We start from the raw sequence: 26,574 nt of genomic DNA, 5'->3' as shown, positions 1-26,574 counted from the left end.
TTTCAATACGCGTAACACACCCGTACCCGTGCGGACGCACGTGTATCCAATCCAGAATTTGTATGAATCTACGGGTTATTACATTTTTTACAATTATTAAATAAAATAAAAGAATATATTTAAAATAATGTATCAATCCAAAAACGGGAAAAATGTGTTGTTTTTTAATTATTCATACTAATAATATTTTTATTTTGAAATTATATATGATTGATGTAATCATCTCACTAATATATGTTAATATATGTTATTAATGACAAATGTTATTTTTAAATTAATGAGTGAATCTTTATTTATATTTTTTTAAAAATGGGAACAAATTTTTTAATTCAAATATATTTATAAATATGTCAAAACAAAAATAATATTATTACATACAAAAAAATATACAGTTCATCCAATTATTTTTATATGTGTAATTATATTTATGATCCATAAATAAATCAAAACATGTCTATCTTTTAAAAATAAAAACTATTTTGGTAAATCAATTTTTTTCTTTTTTATATTTTTATTATATTTTAAAAACAAATATGTGTAACACACCAGTACTCGTACGAACGCATGTATATTCCGACCCGAATTAGTGTGAACCCACATGTTATTATATTTTTTTTACAATTAAAGAAAATAAATGTAAATATATTTAAAATAATGTATTAATCTAAACACGGGAAAAATATTTTATTTTATTAATATTTTTATTTTGAAATTATTTTTTATTTAAGATACAATATCTTTTAAGATAATATTTGGAAAAGTGAACCATATATTATTGATGTAATTATTTTACTAATATATGTCATTGATGACAATTGTTATTTTTAAATTAATGAGTGAATATTAATAAAAACTTTTTTTTTTTAAATGGGAACAAATTTTTTTATTTTAATATTTTAATAAATAATGTCAAAACAAATATAATATTACATACAATAAATTATAGCGTAATTATAGCGTTCATCTAAATATTTTCATATCTTTAAACATTATATTTATGACTCATATATAAATTAAATTGTTTTTAAAAATAATAAACTATTTTAATAAGATAATTTTTTTCCTTTTTTAAATTCTTCTTATATTTTAAAAACAAATGCGCATAACACACCCGTATCCGTGCAAACGCACGGGTATCCCACTAGTTAATTATTAAAAGATGATAGCAAACTCACTAAAATCAACCTATTTGATAAAAAAAACTACACTTCAAAAAAGACAATTTAGTAAACAACGAATCTTCTCGTTTTGTTCACCTTCATTCACAATCTAATTTCTCCTTTTCCCTCCCATTCATTCTAAAATGGGGATTTCTTAACCCACCCCATAGCCCAAACCACACCCTGTGCAATTTCGAAACTGCCCTTAGAAAAATCGGAAGTATATTTCTGGTTTGCACCAAATTTTGCCTAAACCGAGTGAAATTTGGTATCACCCCTTAAAATGCCAAAAACTGTACCGGAGTTAAACCTCCGGTTCAAAACCGGAAATATTTTTCCGGTTCTATTAGCGGGAAGCTTGAATTTTGTTGCCACGTTGACATGCCGTACAGAACCGGAAGTTTATTTCCGGTTTTTGGGAACATACATGTTATTAAAACAGTAACCAGTAAGAACAAAAATTTGATCAAAAACACTTTTCTTTCTTCTCTCAGAACCTCTCAAAAACCCTCATCATTCTCAATCTATTTTCCATACAAAATTATCATTTTTGTGGTTCATATCAGAAAGAGCTCAAGGAAGTAGAATTTCAGGTAAAGTTTATTCATTTCATCCATCATTTGATATATTAATTTGTTCTTTGTAGTAGAAAAAGGTTACGTACAAACCGAAAGTATATTTCCGACTAGTAGTTGAACAAAACCGGAAATTAATTCCCGGTTCCTGTCTGTGTTTATTTGACAGCAGTCAGTCAAACTGTCATGTTAATATATGTTGTGTTTTATGTATATTTAGGTATGGTGCATCGCGATAACATTTCCGAACCTAATGTGTCTCAAGTTGTTTCGTCGATCGCTGTTTCGCCTATCGTAACTAAGGCGGTAGATGTTCGCGAGCAATTTGTGAATACAGATGAATTCATAATACGTGAAGACATGTTGCAGTGGATTCGTACAAAAGCTACGAAACTAGGATTTGGTGTTGTGATTGGAAGGTCCGGTAATGGTACGGATATAAGAAATGCATTTGTGACTTTGACATGCGAAAGAAGTGGAAAATACATGCCCAGTATCTGAAATTTTAAACGCGAAGACACCGGTTCAAGAAAATGTGATTGTCCATTTAAGTTGCGTGGTTATTTGATGGCAAATAATAAATGGAAATTTAATGTGTTATGTGGTTTACACAATCATGATTTAAGCTTGAAACTAGCCGGTCATCCAATTGCATGTCGGTTCCTTCCGAATGAGAAGACATGTGTTTCGGACATGACTTTGAATTTGGTACCGCCCAAAAACATACTTCCCACCATGCTCATAATTAATTCAATGTATAAGACCAACAAGTACAGACTTCCATTGTTGGAAATTGTTGGTGTTACATCGACTGAGAAGACGTATTCTGTTGGTTTTGCATTTCTAGAGTGCGAAAAAGAGGACAACTTTGCTTGGGCTTTAGAGGTTTGTAGGTCAATGTTGAAGGATCATAAGATATGCCGAAAGTCATTGTTACCGACCGAGATACAACATTAATGAAGTAGTTTGCTACTGTATTTCCCACTTCTTCGGCATTACTTTGTAGGTTCCATATTACTAAGAATGTGAGAAGTCGGGTTAACCCCACAGTGGGGACAAAACAGGTTCCAGGTGAAGATGGAAAATTGGTCAAGTCGGGTGTCATTTCTCTAAATAGCGGGTAAGAACATACATCGAGGCCTACGCCTCAATCATTTCTCCCACTAAGTAGAAAAGAACATACATCGGGGCCTACGCCCCAATCATTTCTTTCCCACTATGAAAAAAGAGTATTAGCATGATTTGTGTCGTCCTTTTTTAGATGTTTTAAAGTTGAAAAGGAAAAGAAAAGGAACCTAATCTAATATGAACTAAAAGATTATTCTAAGTCCAAAATTGTCTAATTAAAGACTCCCTAAAATTATAGGATTTAAGGGAAACTAGCCTAAAAGTTATGAATTATGGGTCCTAAGGTCTAAGGGAATGTACAAGTGAAATTACAAGATTAATCACAAGCAAGCATGATACAAAATTAGTACAAAATTGACTAAAAGAATGACTTGAAAATATAGCACAAAACATGAAAATGAATGATTCAAAATATAGTGCGAAAATGAATTAAAAGATACTATTTATTTTTTATAGTTTTTTATGCAGAATATTGAATTCTAATTAAACAAAAAAGGAATTAAGAGAGATTAGCCTAAACTAATATTTTTGTGAATATTTTCATATGTCAAAATTGTGTTAAAAGTCTAAAAACAACATGAAAAAAATATGATTTTTATTGGGTTTTTGTTATGAAAGAAAACTAATTCTAAGAAGAAATTAAATGGGCCCAGGGGGTGTAAAACTGAATTATGGATGTGCAGCCCTAGTAATTGGCGCTGAGGCCCAAGTAGAGTGTTTTGTAAAGTTTTTCAGTATACCAAAAGGGGTGCGCATGGGCCCGCAGGGGTGTGCATAGCATGATAGGCCCAATACCCCTACAATTTTAAAAAAATCCCAATTTTGTCCTTATTAACTTTTCAAACTTTTCTTTTTTATTTTTTATTTTTCTATTTTTACTATATGTACGGAGGAAAACATGCAGAATTCTGGTGAGTAAAATCCAAAACCGGACAACCCAGGGGTGGGTGTTCCGGTTTTTTTTTTTTCAATTTTACTGAACCGGATATCTCAAAATTGGGTGTTCCGGTTTGTTACTTTTTACTAACCGGATATCCCCTATGTTGGTATTCCGGTTCTTTTTTTTTCAATTTTTTTCCGTACAAAAATCTTCATACAAATACATGAATTTATTAATATAATATATAAAATTGTAAAAGTTGGAAAGGGATCGAAGAGCAATAACGAACCTGAGACGAGATTTACCCCAAGGCTGACTATAAGCTCTTCTACAAAATCTCTTCCTCTGAATACTTCACTCCATATTTCTCTCCAATCTTTCTATATATCTACAACACAATAAATAAATAAAAAATTTAAAAAAACTGTCAATAATTAAAATTAAAAAGAAAAAGAATAAAAGAATTGAATAGTGTGAAATTGGGAGAGAAAGAACCTGAGCCATAGGCGGAGAAGGAAGAACAAGAGTCCCAACAGCATCAACAAATTAAAAAAATTTTAAAAAAAATTAAAAAAAATGAAAAAAAGTAACAAACCGGAACACCCAATTCTGGGATGTCCGGTTCAGTAAAATTGAAAAAAAAAGAACCGGAACACCCACCCCTGGGTTGTCCGGTTTTGGATTTTACTCACCAGAATTCTGCATATTTTCGTCCGTACATACAGTAAAAATGGAAAAATAAAAAATAAAAAAGAAAAGTTAAAAATTTAATAAGGACAAAATTGAGATTTTTTTAAAATTGTAGGGATATTGGGATAAATGTAGGGGTACGGGGTATAATTTTCTGTAGTTAGCAGTTTCGTGGCCAAGGAGTTTTGTTTTTGTATAGCTTTCTTGTGCCAAAAAGGATGGGCCCGATGGGGGGTAACAGAAGCAATTGTGTAAGGCCAAGCATTTGTTTATGACATTATATCCAAGTTATCTTTTCAGAATTTTCCATTAAAATGACAAAGAATTAAAACGAAAATAAAAAATAAATGAAATCAGAAAGGGGATTAGGGTTCTGAAAGTGTGACCTAAACGCGCAGCTTCTTCTTCGTGGCCGACAGCGTGACTCTCCGATTACTCTCTCTCCGTTCGATCTCAACTCGATGCAATTCCGAGCGGATGGCTAGCTTATGCGATGGAGATGATGAACGTTGTTGTTGTAGGCGCAGATTCACGGATGAGTGTCATGGAGATTGTTGAACCGTGTTTGCGATGAGAATGAAGATGTGGCGAAGATTGAAGTGTTGGTGATGCGTTTGATTGATGAGGTTCTGAGACGATTGATTGAGGCTACGAGAATTCGAGGAACTCAAGTAAGCGCTCACATTCATCTTTTGATTGTGTTCATCTGATTCACTTTTCTTTTTTTTATTTTATTTCTGAACTTGTTATGATTGTTACGTAATGCAGGGTGAAGGAAGAATAGAAGCAGAGTGAAGATGGTGATGAAGACTTGCAGAATCTGCGGAGAGCAAAGAATTGTGAATTGAAGATGGTGAGATATTGAAGGTTCTGAAAATGAAGAGATGAGTGAAGTGAAGAAGCTTCTGAAGAGTGCAGAATTGAAGGATTATATAGAAGCTCAAGGTTAGCTCCGTTAGTTCTTTCTCTTCTGAAATTTTCAGTTAGATTCTGTTCGTTTGTTATTGTGGTAGTTAGGAATCAGTTAGGATTCTGTTATGTGTTAGTTGGTTATGCTGTTAGGTTAGTTATGACAGTTAGGGAGTTTGTTATTTTCTGTTAGGGATGGTTTATTGTAGGATTAATTAACTGTTAGCTACAAGCTGATGGGTGAGGAGGTTTAGAAAGAGTTAGTTGTTCTGTTTTTGGTGGTTATAAGATTAGGGACTGATAATTAGAAATCTGTTAGACAGATAGTTGTTAGTTTTATGAAAACTTGTTAGAGTTTGTTATCATACTTGAAGGTTGAGACACAATAGGGTGGTTACTAACTGATTTATGCATTGATTTCTTGGTATTGGCCTCTTTTTCCTGTAATGATGCAGGGCTGAGTTGTATGGTTTGAGTTTGGCTTAGTGTAGAACCTGGCTGAATTGTTTGAATATATGATTTGTGAATGAATGCATTGAGAGTTTTGAATGATGCTGAATGGTATGGACTGTGCAGCAGCTTATTGTTTGGTTTTTGAATGAAACTTGTTTTTTGCAGGTTTGGTTTGATTGATACGACAGGGTGATGTGAAGCCGTGCGGTTGCATATGTAGGTTTGGAATGGGATGCTCATGCTACAAGTGAATATAAAGTCTTAAAGATGAAGATAAATTCAACTGAATTCTTCATGATAGATTAGAGTGATGTACTGGAATGGGAATGATGTAATGGCTTTTGTAATGAGTTTAAAATTGTGGAATGTGATATGATAAACTCTTGAAGTTGAGATGAACTCTTGTATTTTTTGTAATTTTCAATAGAATATGTAATGTAACTTTTGGTCCTTGTAAGGTATGTGGATCTTGAATTGTAATGTGATTTCTGTAGTTAAAGAATGGATGGAGTTTGGAATGATCTCGACTTCGGTTATGTATGAATCTTGAATGAATATATAAGTGTTGTTTTGAATAGAAGTTAGATGATGGATACTTGAACGGAATAGAAATGGTAATAAACCTTTGAGACCAGCTATTGTATGCGTGTACCTTGAATCCGCCCACTTCAGCTTTTCGTTTTCAAGTGTTTAGTGATAAAAGTCTCATAAATTAATCGAGATAATCTTGAATGGATCACTTAGAGGGGATAGAGATAAAGAATACCATGCCACCATGTCTTGTAATCCAAACCTCAATTAACCGGAGAATAAACCAAAATCGTCTCAATGAAGCCCTCATATAGAAATTTGTTAATTCGGTGAAGAAAGTATCAAAACCCTAACCTCATCAACCATGGTTAGTAAAAGAAACAAACTTGAATCTCCCTTGAAGTATAGTAAACCCTAGCTCTTCAACGTCCTTGATCCTAATGCCAGATTTATTGATTAATAATGCGTGTTGTTAGATGACCTAATATGCGAATGATTATGAAACACTAAGCTAGTTAGAAATAAAAAATTGGATGGGCAAATTTTGGGGTGCAACAACAACCTTTGGAGGATCCTTCGTGGTGGTCAAGTTAGCCTTCAATAGATGTTGCAGGGCTTGAGACAAAGGCATGTTGATCGGGGTAAACTGTCTTCTAGGTCTGTCTGTTCTACGCTGATACCCCTGTCAGGGAGCTTGTTGAGGTGTTGGTGTAGAAATTAGAATGGCCCCAACCGACGGGTTCTGATCATTCTTATTATGGCCCCTCTGACTATGAACATCATTAGACTTATTCCTTCCATGGTATGACTTCTTTGTAGTACCAGAGGTGGCGCCTACTTGAATCTTCCCACTTTGAATTCCACTCTCGACACGTTCTCCAGTCAATATAAGTTCAGTGAAACCAGATGAGGAACTACCCAGCAAGTGACTATAGAAAGGCTCAGTTAGTGTATCCATGAACATGTCCACCAATTCCCTATGAGTCAAAGAAGGTTGAACTCTTCCAGCTATATCTCTCCGTTTTTGAGCATACTCCTTGAAACTTTCCTTAGGTCCCATAGACATGCTTTGCAATTGTATGCGAGTTGGTGCAAGGTCAGCATTATATTGATATTGCTTGTAGAAAGCAACGACCATGTCTTCCCAGGTGCGAATGCTGGCACTCTCCAGCTGATAGTACCATTCCAATTGAGTCCCGGACAAACTCTCTTGGAAAAAATGAATCTACAATCTCTTGTCTTCAGTATGACGTTGTATCTTCCTCACATACGATCTCAGATGCATCTTGGGGCAAGAAACTCCATCATATTTAGCAAAAGTTGAAGTCTTGAACTTTGGAGGAATAACGACTCTGGGGATGAGCCTCAGCTCCTCAAAATCCAGCCCAGGTACCTTCTGAATTTCCATATTTCTCAATCGTTCCTCTAGTAGCCTGTACTTTTCATCATAATAGTCTTCTTCGTGGTAATAGTCCTCTTCATTATCATCTTGATTAGTAGAGCCTACGTTACTTCCGGCGTTGGTCTTGACACTAGCATCATCATCATCTTCTTCATCGTCTTTGGGAATTGCAGCTTCTTCAGCCTTTTTGGGAGGGCCTTTGAATCTTTTTCCCAGGTTGAGAACACCCACCGGTTTCTTGGTCTTCTTCTTCTTAGTTAGAAGGGATATCAGCTCGTCTTTCCCCTTGGATAAGTTCAGAATCAAGGCTTGGAACTCAGCATTTTGAGCCTGGAGATTCTTGACAGATTGTTCGAGATCCATTTCCTTACTAAAATAAACAGCGGATAGATGGGATATCTGCTTATGAGAACCTGTGATGTAATGTTTATGAATGATATGTTTATGCGTATGCAATATTTTCGAGGACCTTGGAATTCAAGTTTGTTTAAACCAAACAAAAAGAAACTTTATTAATAATGTTTTAAAAAGAAAAGAAAAACTGTAAATTGTTTTATTGTCATCTTTTACAAAAAGGAAAGCATAAAAATAGGAATTGAAAATAAAATAATAAAGATAAAACAACAGTCTTCAAGTCTCCCATGGATGCTTCCTTTTTGCTCCAATGATGAAGCGTTGAGCACGAGTGCGCACCCATCTGAGATAAGGCCCTAAAGGAATGGAGTTCCTTTGCCCCAAGCTCTTGCTATCGATTTTGTTTACCATATCCCATGCTCGTATAAAGTTTCGGCGGTGTCCTTGAGCATCATCTTCGTAATCAAACACAACCCCTCATATAAGCATCTGATGAGGACCATCTCTTCGAGCGTAAGCAAACTGACGTAGGGCCAAGCAAGGATTATAAGTAATACCTCCTCTTATGCCAAGTAAAGGTACATTAGGATATTGTCCACAACGGTCAATGATAGTAACATTCTCCTTGGATAAGGAAAGCCAACAGATATCAGAATGAGAAAGTGACATTATCCTCTTATGCCATTTCAGCTCTTGGTCATTCCTCATTACCGAGCGAGAAAAGTGCGAAATAAACCACTTAGATAGCAAAGGTATGCAACACATAAGAGTCCCTCGTTTCTTCATAGTGTGTGTCAGAAATATCTTTATGGCATGCACATCTATAAACTGATCAGGATTAAGAAATAACACCAAACCATAAATGAGTAAAGCTAATATGTCTTCGAAGGCTTGATAACTCATGGTCTTCAAAAACATGCGAGCTTTCCCGAATAAGAACTTAGCGAGGAATCCTTTGACTCCACTTCTGGTTTCCCAATGACCTTCAATTTCAGATTTCTTAAGATGTAAAGCAGCGGCAATAACTTCCAATTTTGGAAACTCTTCCAAACCAGTGAACGGAATCTGATCTCGGATAGGGAGTCCAAGTATGTCAGAAAACTCATCCGTAGTAGGTACTAGCTGATAATCTGGGAAAGTAAAACAATGGTGCTCGGGGTCAAAGAATTGGAAGAATACACTCAACATCTCTTCTTCGAAACTTGACATAACCAAACTGGGCAAGAGACCATGTCTTTCAGTGAAGCGGGAACCTCCAGGAATCTCTAATACCAACTCTTTCAGCTCGGAAGGTATTTTCACAAAGTTGACTCGAATGGTGTTTCTAGTCCCCATGACCTAAAAATAGAACAAAGATGAATTCCTTGGTCCTCGAAACGGTTAGTAGAATGATATGTCATGATGTCATGATGCTTATGATATTATGATGTCAGGTAGATAACAAACACAAATAAGTCACACAATTGCCTTAGGGTTAGGCTTGTATGTAGTCCAAAGGTGCATACCCTCCCACTGAAGTTTAGTTGGTTCAACTTGTCCTATATAAAGATCGGGTTCTAGGGAGCTCATATCATTGACCTTTCTCGAAGGCGCTTATCTCAGTTCAGTGATCAAATCACCGACCGAAAATGTCCTGAAAGTCCAGTCCATATGAGTGTAGCTTTGAGTATCAACCAACTTCAGTCGGAACCAAAGCCAGCCATCTCGCTAATTTCTAATAGGCCAAAGTCAAGTTCAACTAGGGTTCTAAGGGCAAACTAGTGCTTAATGGCACCACGCAGCAGCCAAGCATTTCCTCAGGTCGGATCCCGAGGAACACCGGGAAAACCAATGTGTCACGCTAACGATGGCCATCATATCAACCACATCAGTATACGCTGTGCAATCTCCTTGATCTCATGCCATTTACCTAAGGTACTCAGAGTCGGGTTAGGATCTTTCACACAAATAAACCCAAACGGGCCCACAAATATAAAGCAAACAACACAAACAATTGAAAACATTTTAAAGTGAATCCTAAACTTTAAGGTAACCCCTCTTTTATTCGAATATCCCCAGCAGAGTCGCCAGTTCTGTAATACGGTGAACTGGCTTTAAATATTTAAGCAAACAAATGTTGCAGTGAGCAACAGTCGCCACCGACTTTTATTTTATCCAATTTAATAGAAAGGCTAAAAGAACAGAAAAAGATCTTTTAAGAAGATTTTGAGTTCGGGGAATAATTTATACAAAGAGAAGGTTTAAGGCACCCTTTGTATCCATGGTTTTCCACGGGCTCTTAATTGCTTAGCTCATTTGTTTTCAAAATTTTAGAAATGTATAGAAAAAGCATTTGAATAAGGGCTTTAGCTTGTAAATAAGCGTAGCCTTTTTGAAGGTTTTTTGGAAGAAAAAAGGTAAAATTAAATTTAAACCAAAGCAAGCAATTAGGAGGTAATTACCCTAAAATTATAAAAATATTCTTTTAGCCTTTCAGGGCTATCCATACCATAAGAGGGTAGGAAGTCCTTGTATTGGATGTGAAGGGTCATCGAGGTTATCGTTCGCCATATGACTGTCCCTGTCATAAAGAGGGCAGGTAGTCTTTAGGGAAGGATATAATAGTCATTAATTTTTTGGGCATCATGCGAGGATACCTTAGCAATTGGGACAATCATCATGTTTTACCGAGGCAACTTCGAGGGACAAAATTGATGATTTCAATGATTAAGGCAACCTTTACTTTAGGTATCCTCGGAATCGAGGGACTTGACTATTTTAACAATTTGGAGGCAACAGGCAACAATAAGGCAACAGGCAACAGTATAAGGCAACAAGAGGGGTTACCATTAAAGGTGTGGGGGTGCACAATCACGTGGTTGATTCAGATATATTATCTTATAACTAATAATTCTAAATTTAATTCAAGGTTTTCACACCCTAAATTACTAACCACGCAGTTAAACAAATAATATAAAATTTAACTATTACAAGGCCTTGGGCGGGGGATTACATGGCCAAAAACCCATTGATAAGAAAAATAAAGGCAAGAAAGAACAATAATTAAATAATAGTAATTTTAGGGTTACCACAAGGTTTGAGCTTTCATCGATCCTGGTTAACCCTGAAAATTAGATACAAAGAAGAGAAATGATTAGTGCATTAAAGATCGACAACCCTGATTTACCGGTATAAATCAGGGTTAAAAACCATAAGATTAAAGATCAATAATTTAAGGGTTTAATATACTTCACCCCCTGCCAATATAGCGAGATTCGGTTTGCCCCCCTAAATGATTTTTTTTACCAAACGCCCCTTATAAAACCCAAAACATGGATTTACCACTCCTTGTTACCACACTTGCTGACTGGGCAATGTAGAATTGGACACGGTGGCGCTAACTGGATCCACCCTCATAAAATTAGGGTTCATCTTTCCCTCTTTCTCCACCGTGAATCATTTATCTTCATTCTCCATCTTCGTCCCTCTCTTTCTCCGCGTCCCATCATCCATCTTCCCCACACCTTGCTCCATCATCGTCCCTTCTCCATCTTCGTCAATCCCATATTCATCTTTGTCACTCATGGCCGAAAGCAACTCGTATGGTAGAAGTGTCAATTCGTTTCAAAATCCAGATTTACCCAGATGTGGTTGTGATAGACCAATGAAGACTGATTCATTGTTTGGAGATATAACTGATGACATGATAAGCAGCATACCAGACATCCATTCTCAGGCCTCAACAAGCAACAGTTTCAAAGGAAAGGGAAAGATGATTGACAAGCCAATTGTAAGGAGAAGGGTAAGTGAGAGGATAAAGGAGAACTGGTTCAAGAAACCAAAATCATTCACTGGTCCAGGTTCAAACCCTGAGCAACCTATTTGTATGGACATTGTTGAAGAGGAACCTTCAAAGAATACTCCAAAAAAGGCATCCAAGATTACTCCAAAGAAGCCATCAAAGGGTACTCCAAAGAAGACTACTCCAAAGAAGGGAACTCCAACAAAGAAGACTTGAATTTACCTTATGTTTATTTTGATTAGACCTTGTTGTTTATTTTGAGTAGCACATATTTGATGCACTTATGTAATGTTAAAGTGTGATAGTTATTTTTAGAAGCACATGTTTGGTGCACTTATGTACTGCTAAGACAGTTATTTTGAGTAGCACATGTTTGCTAAGACAGTTTAAATTTGTGTATTCTGAATTATGCCCATGTTATGGTGCACTTGTTATGTTAAGGTGTGAGTTTTAGTTCATTGAATCTTACAACACCTTTATATTTCACTTTACTTGACAGGAAGGTTTCATTGAGATAAAATACACATGAATAATTGACATAAAACATAACTCATTTTATTGACATAAAATCAACAAGGTTTTACATCCAAATGCCACCAAAATACACAATGTCAAACAAGGAGCTGTTAACTTAAGTAATACAATATGCCAATAAGCAAAAAACAGAGAATCAATGTTGTCTTCTTCAGCCTCATATTAACACTTGTCTGACTTGCATTCTTCTTCTTCAACTTCTCAATTTTGTTTGTTGCTGTCTCTAACTTCACTGCTAGTATATCACAACTTTTACATTTTGGTAGTTTCATCATATGCCCATTGATATGGTCTCTGATTTAATCATCCCACAAGAACAATTCACAGCTATTTACAGACTACAAAACACAATGAAGAATTGTTTAATAATGAACAAATTTCCAGATAACATGAAATAGAACTTTCAACATGATATTGAACCATTTTCCAGATAACAAAGAAGCATACTTACCCCGGCATTGCGGCATTTCCAGAACTTTCTATTGCGATTTTGAACCGTGTTGGCCACCCACATCTTCATTGGTCTATCACAACCACATCTGGGTAAATCTGGATTTTGGAACGAATTGACACTACTACCATACGAGTTGCTTTCGGCCATGAGTGACAAAGATGAATATGGGATTGACGAAGATGGAGAAGGGACGATGATGGATCAAGGTGTGAGGAAGATGGATGACGGGACGCGGAGAAAGAGAGGGACGAAGATGGAGAATGAAGATGAATGATTCACGGTGGAGAAAGAGAGAAAGATGCACCCTAATTTTATGAGGGTGGATCCAGTCAGCGCCACCGTGTCCAATGTTACATTGCCCAGTCAGCAAGTGTGGTAACAAGGAGTGGTAAATCCATGTTTTGAGTTTTATAAGGGGCGTTTGGTAAAAAAAATCATTCAGAGGGGGCAAACTGAATCTCGCTATATTGGCAGGGGGTGAAGTATATTAAACCCATAATTTAAATAACACCCAAAATTAAAGAAAAGTCGAACGTTCGATTTAATATATTAATTAAATAATTATTGGATTAAATCCTAATTATTTAATTGATTAAAAGTATTTATGAAAATAGAATTGAATTTTAAAATAAAAAACAATTATTAATAGAATTATAAAAAATCAAACTTTCGATAAAAAGAAATAAATAAAATAAACAATATCTAAAAAATATAAACTTTTGTAAATGAATAAAAGATTTTTTTTAAAAATAAATATTTAATAAACAAAAAGAAAATAAATAAATAAAAAGAAACTATGTAATTAAAAATAAAAAATTTAAAAAAAACTTAGCTCGGATTGGGTGTGGCGCATGGCTGAGGGTCTATGATGCTCCTGCGCCTTCATATGCGTTGGATTGGAAGAGAAGGAGATCTGAAGGTTGAAATAGTGAAGGAACATGGTAAGACGTACGTCTTAATCCACCGGATCCTCCTAGATTTGAACAAAAACGCGCGCGCAAAGCTGGCCAATGGGGAGGCGACGCGTCATCGTCTTCTTCGTCCATCCGTCGTGTTTGCTCTGAAATAGACTTTTACCAACGGACGCATCCGTAGCCATAGCCCTGCTTGTACGAATACCTCTAAAACGCCATAGAAATTTTTCGCGAGGCCATCGATTGAATCGTCCAGACCTCACAAACATGGTTATGGGCCTAATTTAAGCCAATTGTTCCTGCAAGCAAATGCCCTAAACAGAATCCAAAAACCCTAACAATGGCATATAGTGATATACAAGCGCAAACAATCAATTAAGCACCCAGAAACATTCAACATACCATGATAAATAATAGGGTTAATACCTATTTTTATCCCTGCCATATGGGGTTGGTTTGAAAAATCCCCCTGCCAAAAAAAAAGTTGCAAGAATTCCCCTAACCTTTGAAGATTCTCTCGTTTTAAACCTTGTAAAAATTTTATTTTTAAAACCAACCTTGGCACTGGGAGAACTCTATCATTTTGCACCCTGTAATTTTTTTTTTGTAAAACCAACCTTGCCCGTCATATTCCAGAGGGTTTAAAATGACACAATGTACAAGATTATAGGGTTTAAAATGACCGAATCTTAAAATGGCAAGGTTGGTTTTAAAAACAAAATTTTTACAAGGTTTAAAACGAGAGAATCTTCAAATGTTAGGGGAATTCTTGCAACTTTTTTTTTGGCAGGGGGATTTTTCAAACCAACCCCATATGGCAGGGGTGAAAATAAGTATTAACCCTAAATAATATTATGCATTCAAATTATGTTTATGCCTCATGAATTAGCGTAATCAAAAAAATTTAAAGTCATACAAACCGTGGCTTAATGGAGGTTTTTCTGGTAGTGTTGATGTCGTGCAATGATCCACACACCTTCAGTGAACACCAAGGAACGTGTTGGAACCTTTGAATCTCCCTGAATCTCTCTCAAACTTCAAAACCGAATTGGAAATTTCTTGAGTTTTTATAAGCTTGGATGTGGTTCTTGAGGCATAGAAATCGTGACCTAGTGATCTGCAATGCTTGTGTTTATATAGGAGAATGAATTAGGGTAAGAATTATGGCAAGAATCCATTTGAATCTTTGATTTACAATGTGAAAAATTTGATTGGAAATATGGTTTTGAAAGTTTATAATTATGGCCAAATCTCAATCTTTTCCCCCCAATCTCCTCTTGCATGAAATATGTATAAAATAAGGTGTATTTTGATTATTGATTCTTTCTCAAATCAAATATTTGAATATTTCTTCAATTATTTGATTTATATTGTATTTTTAATGAATTAAATTCAATAAAAAATTAAATATTAATCACAAATTCCTGGCATTCAGATTTGAGCTTCTAGATAACTTGGGTAGCAAGATTGAACCATAAAAAGTTGGGCCTCTTTGCAAAGAAATCCATTTTGAGGCCTTTTATTTCACATTTTTTCCTTCAAAATTAGTCAACTTTGACAAGGCATATCTCCTTCAATTTATAAGGTATAAAGGAGTTCTATGACTTTTTGGAAACCTCAAGATGTCCTTTACAATCCACTTTCGAAGCTTTTTTTCCATTTGAGGATTTTATCTTGATGATATTGGCTTTGACAAAAAACTGCTTTTGGTTGACTTTCAAAAAGGACCTATAATCTTTTGATCCATATCTCTCAATTGAAGCATTTTTAGACTTGGATTGTGAGAGACAAAGTTGTAGAGAATTCAATTTCCTTCAAATTAAGCTTTGGATGAGAAATTTCTGATGTTCCATGTGGAAGTTATGGCTGGTCAAAGTTCAGTTGACTTTAAGTCAAAAAACCCTAATTTAGAAACTTGAGGTTTTGTTGATTTCTGAACTTATCTTGATGAATCATGATCAATCCTTGATCAAATGATGAATGATGCTTCATAATAAGGATGTTGACAAAAAATCAGGAGTTTTGACTGTACTTTGACTACAGTTGACTTTTAGGTCAAACTAGTCGACTGTTGACTTTTTGAGCAATTGACTGGTCAATCCTTGGAATTGAAACATGAATTTTGTCATGGAGATAGTTTGAAGCATCACAGGACATATGAAATCCATTGGAGACTTTGATTCATTGATTTTCTTTAGGGAATTCAAAACCCTAGTTCATTGAGCCATTGTTTAGGAGGATGTGTCTTTGAGCCTTGAACTTTGTTATGAGCTTGAATAGGAGAAATGAGATGGGAAAATTTTGGGGTATGACAGATTCCGATTTAGTAATTTCATACAATGGTGATTGCATATAACAATCACTAGGCCCGTACGCCTTTCTTCTCAAGATTTCCAAACAACACATATGTTCCATATAATGTCTTATTCTCTTTTAAACAACTACTTGTCAAAGACACACATATAATACGTCGACTGTTCAAGCATTGTCATTCACGCCATTTCTCATCCTAGGTTATTTTGCTAAGTCATTTACCTAGCAATTCCTAGTTTTCCTTACTTTTTATTTTATTTGTTTTAAAACATGCATTCACTCAATCCACCTGCAATAATACACGACAACAACAATTCCAATACACTAGGAATCACGCCCGAAGGCTACCCACAGCATCATTGTCTTATAAAAAACGGAAAAATATCACAAATATATGGCAATAACACCTCATACAAAATTATACCGTCCACATGTTTTTCGAACGAGTAAAACAAACAAAAAATCAGACGATTTACGAATCATACGCAAATAAAGTCCTCTATGGTCCTCCAAACCTATACTACTAGAAAGAGTATTTAATTAGCTTCCTAACACTTCGAACGGCGACCAAACCGGAGTTACGGTTCAAAAGTTACGACCAAAACAATTTTCTTCAAAAATCCAAAATTTAAGAGCTGACACGGCCCGTGCTACCCAATACGACCCGTGTTACTCCAAAAACCAACATGCATACAAAAGTCAGGGGGCTGACACGAGCGCCTGTGTTGCCTGGCATGACCCATGTCAGAAGGCCTCGGACCAACCCTCAAAAACCCCCTTGACAGATGGACAACACGGCCGGCCGTGTTGCCTGGCACGACCCGTGTTGGGCTGTCACATAATTTTCTCCAAATGAGATTTTTCCGATTAACACGACCAATCTTGATCCGAACTCGTAGCCTAGTAGAAATAGCAAACACACAACACAACTCGAACACACCACGCGATCTATTCTCGATTCTAACCGCGAAACATCCATTCTGACGCTCGATTTCTATCGAAACCCCAATTTCTAACTTATGATTTTTCATCCCTAACCGCAATATATAAGTTTCTATCTAGAACCCATCTGGAATATGATTTGTAGATGATGAAGATGAGTTGATTTGGTGAAGAAATGATGAAAATCCAAAGCTTTCTCTTCTTCAAGCTTTTTCCTCTTCTTCTCCTCCTTCTCTCTACTTTCCCCCTCTAACTTTTATCTTTGTTTCACAAAAATGAAGAGAAATAGAAAGGAAATGATATTAGTAACATATCCTTAAGTTAGTGCCTCTAACTTAAGCGTCCAAAATGTCTCTGATGCATCAATTAATAAAACCTCAGAGTCAACTAATAACGTTAGAGCATTTTATTAAATACGGGGTATTACATCCCCCCTTAAATATAAATCCGTCCTCGAATTTAAGAATTACCTGAAAAGATGAGGGTAAGCATCCCGCATTTCCGATTCAAGTTCCCATGTAGCATCACTCGGATGTGTCACCTCCCACTGAACCTTAACAAGAGGAATTTCCTTGTTTCTCAACACTTTAGTCTCTCTTCCTACAATGCGGCTTGGTAGGGGTTCAAAAGTCAAATCTGATTCTATCTCAATTGCATCTGGTAAAACTGGATGAAAAGGATCAGGAATAAACTTTCGAAGTTGGGATACGTGAAAAACATCATGCATCTCAGATAGAGAAGGCGGTAAGGTTAAACGATAAGCTACTCCACCAATCCTCTCTAAAATTTCATATGGTCCCACGTATCTCGGACTTAACTTTCGCGACTTAAACGGTCCTTTCAACCTCAACCTCGGAGTAACCTTTAAGAATACATGATCGCCTTCTTCAAACTCTAAAGGCCTCATTCGGTTATCCACATAACTCTTTTGATGATCTTGTGCTTCTTTAACTTTGTCATTAATCATTCTAATCTTTTCCGTAGTCTCTTGAATAATTTTCGGTCCCAAAACTCTATCATCACCAACTTCCTTCCAACACAAATGTGTCCTACATTTCCTTCCATACAATGCTTCGTAAGGAGCCATATTTAAACTCGCATGATAACTATTATTATACGCAAACTCAATCAACGGTAAAATCTCTTTCCAATTTCCTCCACTTTCAAGCACACAAGCTCTTAACATATCTTCCAAGGTCTGTATCGTTCGTTCCGTATGACCATCCGTCTGAGGGTGATTCGACGTGCTTAAACACAATTTAGATCCCATAGCTTGTTGAAAAGCTCTCCAAAACCTTGAAGTGAACTTTGGATCTCTATCAGACACAATACTAGAGGGTATACCATGCAATCTCACTATTTCCTCAATAAATAACCGTGCAAGATGACTTGCCTTGTAAGTAGTCTTCATGGCTAAGAAATACGCAGATTTCGTCAACTGATCTACAATCACCCAAATAGAATCATATCCACCTTGAGTACGGGATAATCCAACCGCAAAATCCATTGAAATGCTATCTCATTTCCATACCATAATCTCTAACGGTTATAACAAACCACCTGGTCTTTGATGTTCAATCTTTACCTGTTGGCACACCGCACACTCCGATACATACACCGCAATATCTCTTTTCATTCCGGACCACTAGTAATCTCTTTTTAAATCTTGATACATCTTCGAAGAACCAGGATGTATAGTGAAAGCATATTTATGAGCTTCTTCCAAAATCCTTCTTCTCAACACCGCATCGTCCGAAACACAAATCCTCTTATTAAACAGAATTATTCCACCCATAGCTCGTGTGAATCCCGGTTGAACCAACATCTCTTGCAACTTAGCATCTAACACTTGTCCTTGTTGAATTTCATCTCTTAGTACGGAATTAACATTCAAATTCCCCATTAACACTCCATTTCGAGTCCAATTAAATTGAAGATTAAGATCTCGAAACTTTTCCAATAAGGCATATTCTAACACCATCAACTCGGCCCTCTTTAACACTTTCTGACTCAATGCATCTGCCACTTTATTTGGTTTTCCTGGATGATATTTTAGTTCAAAATCATAATCTTTCAAGTATTCCATCCACCGCCTCTGACGCATGTTCAACTCCTTCTGATCGAACAAATACTTCAAACTCTTGTGGTCACTGAAAATCTCAAAATGAACTCCATACAAATAATGACGCCACACCTTCAGTGTAAACACAACCGCCGCCAATTCTAAATCATGAGTTGGATAATTTTCTTCATGAACTTTCAACTGTCGAGATGCATATGCTACTACCTGACCATCCTTCATCAATACACCTCCTAATCCCTTCTTGGAAGAATCACAAAATACTTCATACGACTTACTAGGATCAGGAATGATCAAAACAGGAGCAGTCGTTAACCTCTCCTTCAAACCCATAAAACTTTGCTCACACCCCGAATCCCAACCATAAGGACACTCTTTTCGGGTAAGTCTAGTCATCGGTAAAGCCAATTGAGAAAAGCCTGTAATAAATCTTCTTTAGTAACCTGCCAATCCCAAGAAACTTCTGACTTCTGAAGCGTTCTTCGGTCTCTCCCAATTAATTACCACTTCAACTTTCGACGGATCCACTGCCACACCTCCCTGAGATATAACGTGACCAAGAAATCTTGCATCCGTCATCCAAAACTCACACTTGCTTAACTTAGAAAACAATTGCTTCTCTCTCAATACTGACAGAACAATCTTAGGTGTTCTCCGTGCTCTTATGGAGTACGAGAATAAATAAGAATGTCATCAATAAAGACTACCACAAACTGGTCCAAGTAAGGTTGGAATATACGATTCATATAATCCATGAAAACAACTGGGGTATTCGTCACACCGAAAGGCATTACTAAGAATTCATAATGGCCATACCGGGTTCTAAATGCAGTCTTTGGCACATCTGAGCTCTTCACACGGATTTGATGATAATCCGACCGCAAATCAATCTTCGAGAACACGCAGGCTCCTTTCAATTGATCTAACAGTTCGTCAATCCTTGGTAAGGGGTATTTTTTCTTGATGGTGACTTTATTCAACTGACGGTAATCAATACACAATCTCATTCCACCATCCTTATTCTTCACTAACAAAACTGGAGCTCCCCACGGTGAGACACTAGGTCGAACAAAATATTTAGCCATAAACTCTTCCAATTGTCCCTTCAATTCTCTCAATTCAAGTGGTGCCATCCGATACGGAGAAACGGATATAGGAGCTGTTCTCGGTATCAAGTCAATAGAGAATTCCACTTCCCTCTCCGGAGGAAGAGAAGTGACATCCTCGGGGAAAACTTTAGGAAACTCACAAACTACCGTAATCTGTGAAACCTCTAATCTATTACTTGCCTCTTTCGTGAGAACCAACAGAACAAACTTTTCTCTCTCAAACAAGAAATTTATCATACCAACCGTACTTTCCAAAATAGTAGTTAGCACATCTTTCGGAGTAGCTTCATCAGATGAAATAATGATTAACTTCTCTTCACACCCAATGAATACCGAATTAGCAGAGAGCCAATCCATTCCCAAAACGATATCTACTTTCTTAAGCGGCAAACAAATAAGATTAATTTGGAAAGTTCTACCACCCACAGATAAAACATAATTTTCACACACCATCGGTGTCTCGACCCTCTCATCCATGGTAGTATTAACCACCATGGGAGGAAACAAAGGAATAGCTTGCAACCCAAGTCGCTTCATACATTGCAATGACACAAAAGAGTGTGTTGCTCCACAGTCAAATAACACAAAACAAGAATGCCCGTTAACGAAACACGTACCCTCAATTAAATAGTTATCACCCTTGGTCTTCCTAGCATCCAAGGTATATATCCGGACGATACCGCTTCCTCGCATTTGATTCCTATTCTGAGGACAATTCCTAGCAATATGCCCTTCTTGCTGACAATGAAAACACTTTACCCCTTCAAAGCTACACCTTCCAGAATGATTCTTACCACAATCACGATACACCGGAGGTACACTAGACCTAGAACTTTGCACTTGTTTCCCCTTGAAAGCTTGTGACCTAGGCCTAGTTTGTTGGCTTAGCCTTCTTCGCTCATTCTGAGTCATCCTCTTAAAGTCTTCCTCAGCTTGAACTTTCTTCAAACTAGTTTCGGCTATATAACATTATCGTAGCAGCTCCGTATAAGTAGTGAACTCCCTTTGGGACACACTATATGAAATCTCGACCCTCAAACCAAACATAAAATGATCCACTTTCCAACCTTCATCCGAAGCATACACGGCCTGCCTAGAGTAAGCAGCCAGAGTTTCAAACTTTTCAGCATAAGCAGCCACTATCATATTATCTTGCCTTAACTGTTGAAATTCCAATTCCTTATGCGTCCTCAGCGAGCTAGAGAAATATTTCTCCATAAAAGTGGTCTTGAAATTATCCCATTCCTTAGGTACATTCTGAGTAGTTATCAAAGTAGAAGTACTCTTCCACCATCTCATAGCTGGACCCTTCAGCGAATGAGAAGCAAACACCACCTTGTTCTCTTCACTACACTGCACTATCTCAAAGAATCCCTCCAAACTGGCCACCCACTCATGCGCTTTTATAGGATCTAATTTGCCTTGAAATTTTGGAGGATTCATGAGGAAGAAATCCTTATACGTCCCACCTACAGATCCGGGAACAACTACTGGAGCATTAAGGCCTCCATTCATTTGTTGCATCATCTGCAACATGAACTGATTTTGCTACTGTTGCATCTGTTGCATAAACTAGGGCCATGGAACATTCTCACTGCCAACTGGTGGATTCATCTGGGGAGGTTGAGTGCTGGGTCGACCACAGTTCTTGTGTCCGTCCACCATGTTCCTAAACATCATAAAAATGGGATTAAGTTGATCAGGCTCAATACTAAGAACCACGAGAACATAACACATATGGAACAGAAAGAAACACTTATAATATATCATGGCTAGGTCAAGGATACGACCTGCTCTGATACCAACTGTAACACCCATATATATTTACATACATCAAAGCATATATTTATATATGAATCGAAGTGTTTGGTACTAAAATACCACAAGTTCCTAGTCAACACATTGTATACATTAATGCCCAAAAGCCAAAAGTTCTACATAATGGCATAATATACACAAGATGTCCAAAATAAAATACTAAGAACTAGATCAATAATGATCTCAAAATAAAACTCCACAACGGAAGCTTCGCCACTTTAAGTGCTCAAAAGACATAAGGATATCAAACTGCTTTATCCTTACCCTTCGCGGAACCTGAAACACCTGAAATTCGAGAAATATGGGGTGATATAATAATCCCAGTGAGTTCCCTATCTTATGGGTCCTCTTGGCTTTACAAGGTTCTAGCCTGACCTAACTCAAGTCATAACAAAAGGGAAATAGACTTTGAGTTCACACGCTCACATTATATGGAAACATATTTGGAGTTCAACAACTCCACATAGTATTACTAATCGGAAACCCTTACCAAGGTATCCCTCTATTCCCGTCCCCTTCTACGTCTAGGAGGTGGCACGAGTCACAGATCCTTGTACAAATCTTGACATACGAAATGGATTCAGACTCATGGACCGTACCCTATGAATTGTCACTTTACATGGCCTGTTAACCATTACAAGTCTCTACCCGTAGGTTCCATTCGTACTAAACGCGGGAATCAAACCTGCCAAGATTACCAGTGTCTCTTTTGCACTTAGAATGCCTTTTTCATTCCAAAGAAAAATAAAGAAAAGAAAATGGATTTAGATTTAGTAATTTCACACAATGGTGATTGCATATAACAATCACTAGGCTCGTACGCCTTTCTTCTCAAGATTTCTAAACAACACATATGTTCCATATAATGTCTTATTCTCTTTTAAACAACTACTTGTCAAAGACGCATATATAATATGTCGACTGCACAAGCATTGTCATTCACGCCATTTCTCATCCTAGGTTATCTTGCTAAGTCATTTACCTAGCAATTCTTAGTTTTCCTTACTTTTTATTTGATTCGTGTTAAAACATGCATTCACTCAATCCACCTGCAATAATACACAACAACAATTCCAATACACTAGGAATCACGCCCGAAGGCTACCCACAACATCATTGTCATATAAACAACGGCAAAATATCACTAATGTATGACAATAACACCTCATACAAAATTATACCGTCCACATGTTTTTCGAACGATAAAACAAACAAAAGAATTGGACGATTTACGAATCATACGCAAATAAAGTCCTCTATGGTCCTCCAAACCCATAATACTAGAAAGAGCATTTAATTAGCTTCCCAACGCTTCGAATAACGACCAAACCGGAGTTACGGTTCAAAAGTTACGACCAAAACAATTTTCTTCAAAAATCCAAAATTTAAGAGATGCAACGGCCCGTGCTACCCAACACGACCCGTGTTACTCCAAAAACCAACATGTATACAAAAGTCAGGGGGCTGACACGGGAACCCGTGTTGCCTGGCACAACCCGTGTCAGAAGGTCTGGGACCAACCCCCAAAATCCCGCTTGACAGATGGACGACACGGCCGACCGTGTTGCCTGGCACGACCCGTGTTGGGCTGTCGCAGAATTTTCTCAAAATGAGATTTTTCCGATTAACGCGACCAATCTCGATCCGAACTCGTAGCCTATTAGAAACAGCAAATACACAACACAACTCAAACACACCACGCGATCTATTCTCGATTCTAACCATGAAACATCGATTTCTGACGCTCGATTTCTATCAAAACCCCAATTTCTAACTTATGATTTTTCATCCCTAACCGCAGTCGATAAGTTTTTATCTAGGACCCACCTGGAATATGAGTTGTAGATGATGAAGATGAGTTAATTTGGTAAAGAAATGATGAAAATCTAAAGCTTTCTCTTCTTCAAGCTTTTTCCTCTTCTTCTCCTCCTTCTCTCTACTTTACCTCTCTAACTTCTATCTTTGTTTCACAAAAATGAAGAGAAATAGAAAGGAAATGATATTAGTAACATATCCTTAAGTTAGTGCCTCCAACTTAAGCGTCCAAAATGTCTCTGATGCACCAATTAATAAAACCTCAGAGTCAACTAATAATGTTAGAGCATTTTATTAAATACAGGGTATTACAATAATTCTAGCGTATTTTTCACGACATGCTACTGACAGGAGATTTAATTATTGATTCTATGTAGATTATCCATTAATCATTAACCACATATAGCTCAGAAAAACACAGTTCTTAGTATTGTTGATCCAAAAGGGTTGTGAAATCTGGTGGAGAATAGAAGAAGACAAAGATTTAAGAATAAGATGAAATGTAAATATATAACTCATTTGTAACTTCAGTAAACATGGAGCAAAGTGGCCTAGTGGTAAACATGATGTGCAACACCCAAGTTGTCCTTGGTTCGATTCTTAGCTCAAGGTAAAGTTTTGGAATTTTTTTGAGAATTTTGATGACCTTTAATTATGAATAGATGCCACGTGTACAAACAGGTGCCACGTAAGATGCAACTAGTGCAAAAATTAATGTTGTTTCAAAAAAATGGACGGAAAGGACTAACGTGGCCTTTTTTAACAATTAAAGGATCAGTTTGGATTATTTTTTTTTAGAATTTTGATGACCTTTAATTATGAATAGATGCCACGCGTACAAACAAGTGCCACGTAAGATGCCACTAGTGCATAAGTTAACTCCGTTTCAAAAAATTGGACGGAAAGGACTAACATGGACCTTTTTGAACAATTAAAGGATCGGTTTGGAATTTTTTTGAGAATTTTGATGACTTTTAATTATGAATAGATGCCACGCGTACAAACATGTGCCAGGTAAGATGCCACTAGTGCAAAAGTTAACGCCGTTTTAAAAAATTGGACGGAAAGGACTAACGTGGACCTTTTTGAACAATTAAAGGATCAGTTTGGAACTTTTTAAAATTAAGGGACCAAAATGGACCCCGAGGTATACTTAAGGGACCAAAAAAGGTATTTTGCCAATATATTATAACATCGTCCCAACATTGGGATGACAAGTTAAATAAATTATTTATTTTAAAACACTATCCCAACGCTAGGACCATAGTAATTAGAGGATCAATGAAGCGTATTTCAATCAGCCTCTTAATTTTACAAATTTATACATTTTTACATCCTTAACTAGTTGATTTTTTTAATAACCCTGTCAGCATGACCCAAATATTTTATATAATTAATTATGCAAATTTCTTCATTTTCAAAGATGAAATCATATTGCACTATTAGGCCTTTCATAGAATGTAAATTATATTAGTCTGCATGCCTAAATTTTACTAACAAAAAATGCTGAAATTGTTAGGTCAAGTGTCATGATCGGGGTTTGAACTATGGTTTCCACACTTTGTGGTGTAAGGACGGTAAGGAGAAGAACAATGTGGCTGCTGAAAATTTTCTAGATGAGGTACATTCATCTGGTTTAAACTATTAAGTTGGAGAACCAGATCAATCTGTAGCTTCTTCTATAGTTAGTGAAACAAAGTTTAGTGATCTTAACAAGTTTTTTGATAATTCAGATGTTGTTGAGAAGGGCAACTTCATTTAATTGGAAAAAATCGAATTTCTTCTTAATAAACTATTAATTATATAATTTAATAACATCAATTTCCATTTATAACTTCATCCAGACGTTGAGATGGTTAGTCAAATATTTTATAACATAGTCCCAACGTTGGGATGATGAGTTAAATAAATTATTTATTTTAAAACAGTGTCCCAACACTAGGACTATAGTAATTAGTGGATCAATGAAGCGTATTTCAATCAGCCTCTTAATTTTATACAAATGATATTCGAGCTTAGGTTGTCTCATACATGCACTTCTTATACTTACCTCCTTACCCACTGGACCATCGTGCTCATTCAAGATAAAATGGTGTTACGAAATACATAAGTTGTAGGGCAAATTTGGGGTATGACACCCTTTACCGAGCAAACCAGAAACAACCCAAAAATCACAGTTACCGTCAACCCTGACATTGACGATCTGTTCAATGTAATTGTGCATAAAAACCAGCATCTCCTCGATAAATGGTATTTTTTGGTGGAGGCGGTTTAGGAGGTGGTTTGGTAATGCGGGCTCCTTTGAAAACACTTTTGTGAGATTTCGGAGTCGGTGAATCAGGAAAAAGTTTGTCAATGTGTTCAAAATATGATGGACTCATCCTTGTTGAATTGTTGCCCGATGTAGGTTTGACCTTCTTAGGTGATCCTTTCGCTTTTACCGGTTGAGAGGGTGGTTTCAAGTCTATGGTTTCCAGGAATGCAATCTTCCTCAATTGCTCTTTGAGGTGGAGTTTTGTGTTGTAACCGACTTTCAAAAATCTTTCTTGTATCACTTCTCATTCAGTCATGATGATTATGAACACCACTATGTTTACATTTAAGCAAAACTTCGTTTACTTTAATTTGTATCTATCTAGCAATTTCTTTGCCCTTTTGCATTACACTTTATTAAGATTTCGATGTATACTTTTCTGCAATTTACATCTTGACTCTTTACAGAAATTATAATA

The 26,574-nt window shown here is 36.5% G+C and overlaps 1 protein-coding gene and 1 long non-coding RNA gene across 2 annotated transcripts; one reads left to right on the top strand and one right to left on the bottom strand.

Annotated features, from left to right (window-relative positions):
• Nucleotides 1–4,707: 4,707 nt before the first annotated feature.
• On the top strand, nucleotides 4,708–6,301 carry LOC131600531 (uncharacterized). Its single transcript, XR_009283174.1, has 3 exons — nucleotides 4,708–5,104; nucleotides 5,202–5,378; nucleotides 5,961–6,301. It is a non-coding gene; the product is annotated as an uncharacterized LOC131600531 (long non-coding RNA).
• Nucleotides 6,302–18,665: 12,364 nt separating this feature from the next.
• Nucleotides 18,666–19,496, bottom strand: LOC131598516 (uncharacterized). The gene is made up of 2 exons (XM_058871108.1): nucleotides 19,208–19,496; nucleotides 18,666–19,060 (listed from the first exon to the last, which is right to left on the bottom strand). The coding sequence occupies exons 1-2, from the start codon at nucleotides 19,494–19,496 to the stop codon at nucleotides 18,666–18,668; spliced, it is 684 nt and encodes a 227-aa protein (XP_058727091.1).
• Between the last annotated feature and the right edge of the window lie 7,078 nt (nucleotides 19,497–26,574).

This window comes from Vicia villosa, linkage group LG4 (assembly GCF_029867415.1).
Source record: "Vicia villosa cultivar HV-30 ecotype Madison, WI linkage group LG4, Vvil1.0, whole genome shotgun sequence".
NCBI classification, from domain to species: domain Eukaryota; kingdom Viridiplantae; phylum Streptophyta; class Magnoliopsida; order Fabales; family Fabaceae; genus Vicia; species Vicia villosa.
The sequence above is the reverse complement of the archived record's forward strand: the minus strand, read 5'-3'. Positions and strand labels throughout refer to the sequence as shown.

What these genes read in the sequence shown, in the direction of transcription:
- LOC131598516 (XM_058871108.1), bottom strand. Translation starts at nt 19,496, where the DNA reads ATGACTAGACTTACCCGAAAAGAGTGTCCTTATGGTTGGGATTCGGGG. An exon ending in GTTTACACTGAAGGTGTGGC is followed by an intron (nt 19,061 to 19,207) that starts GTCATTATTTGT and finishes AATATCATCCAG; the next exon opens with GAAAACCAAATAAAGTGGCA.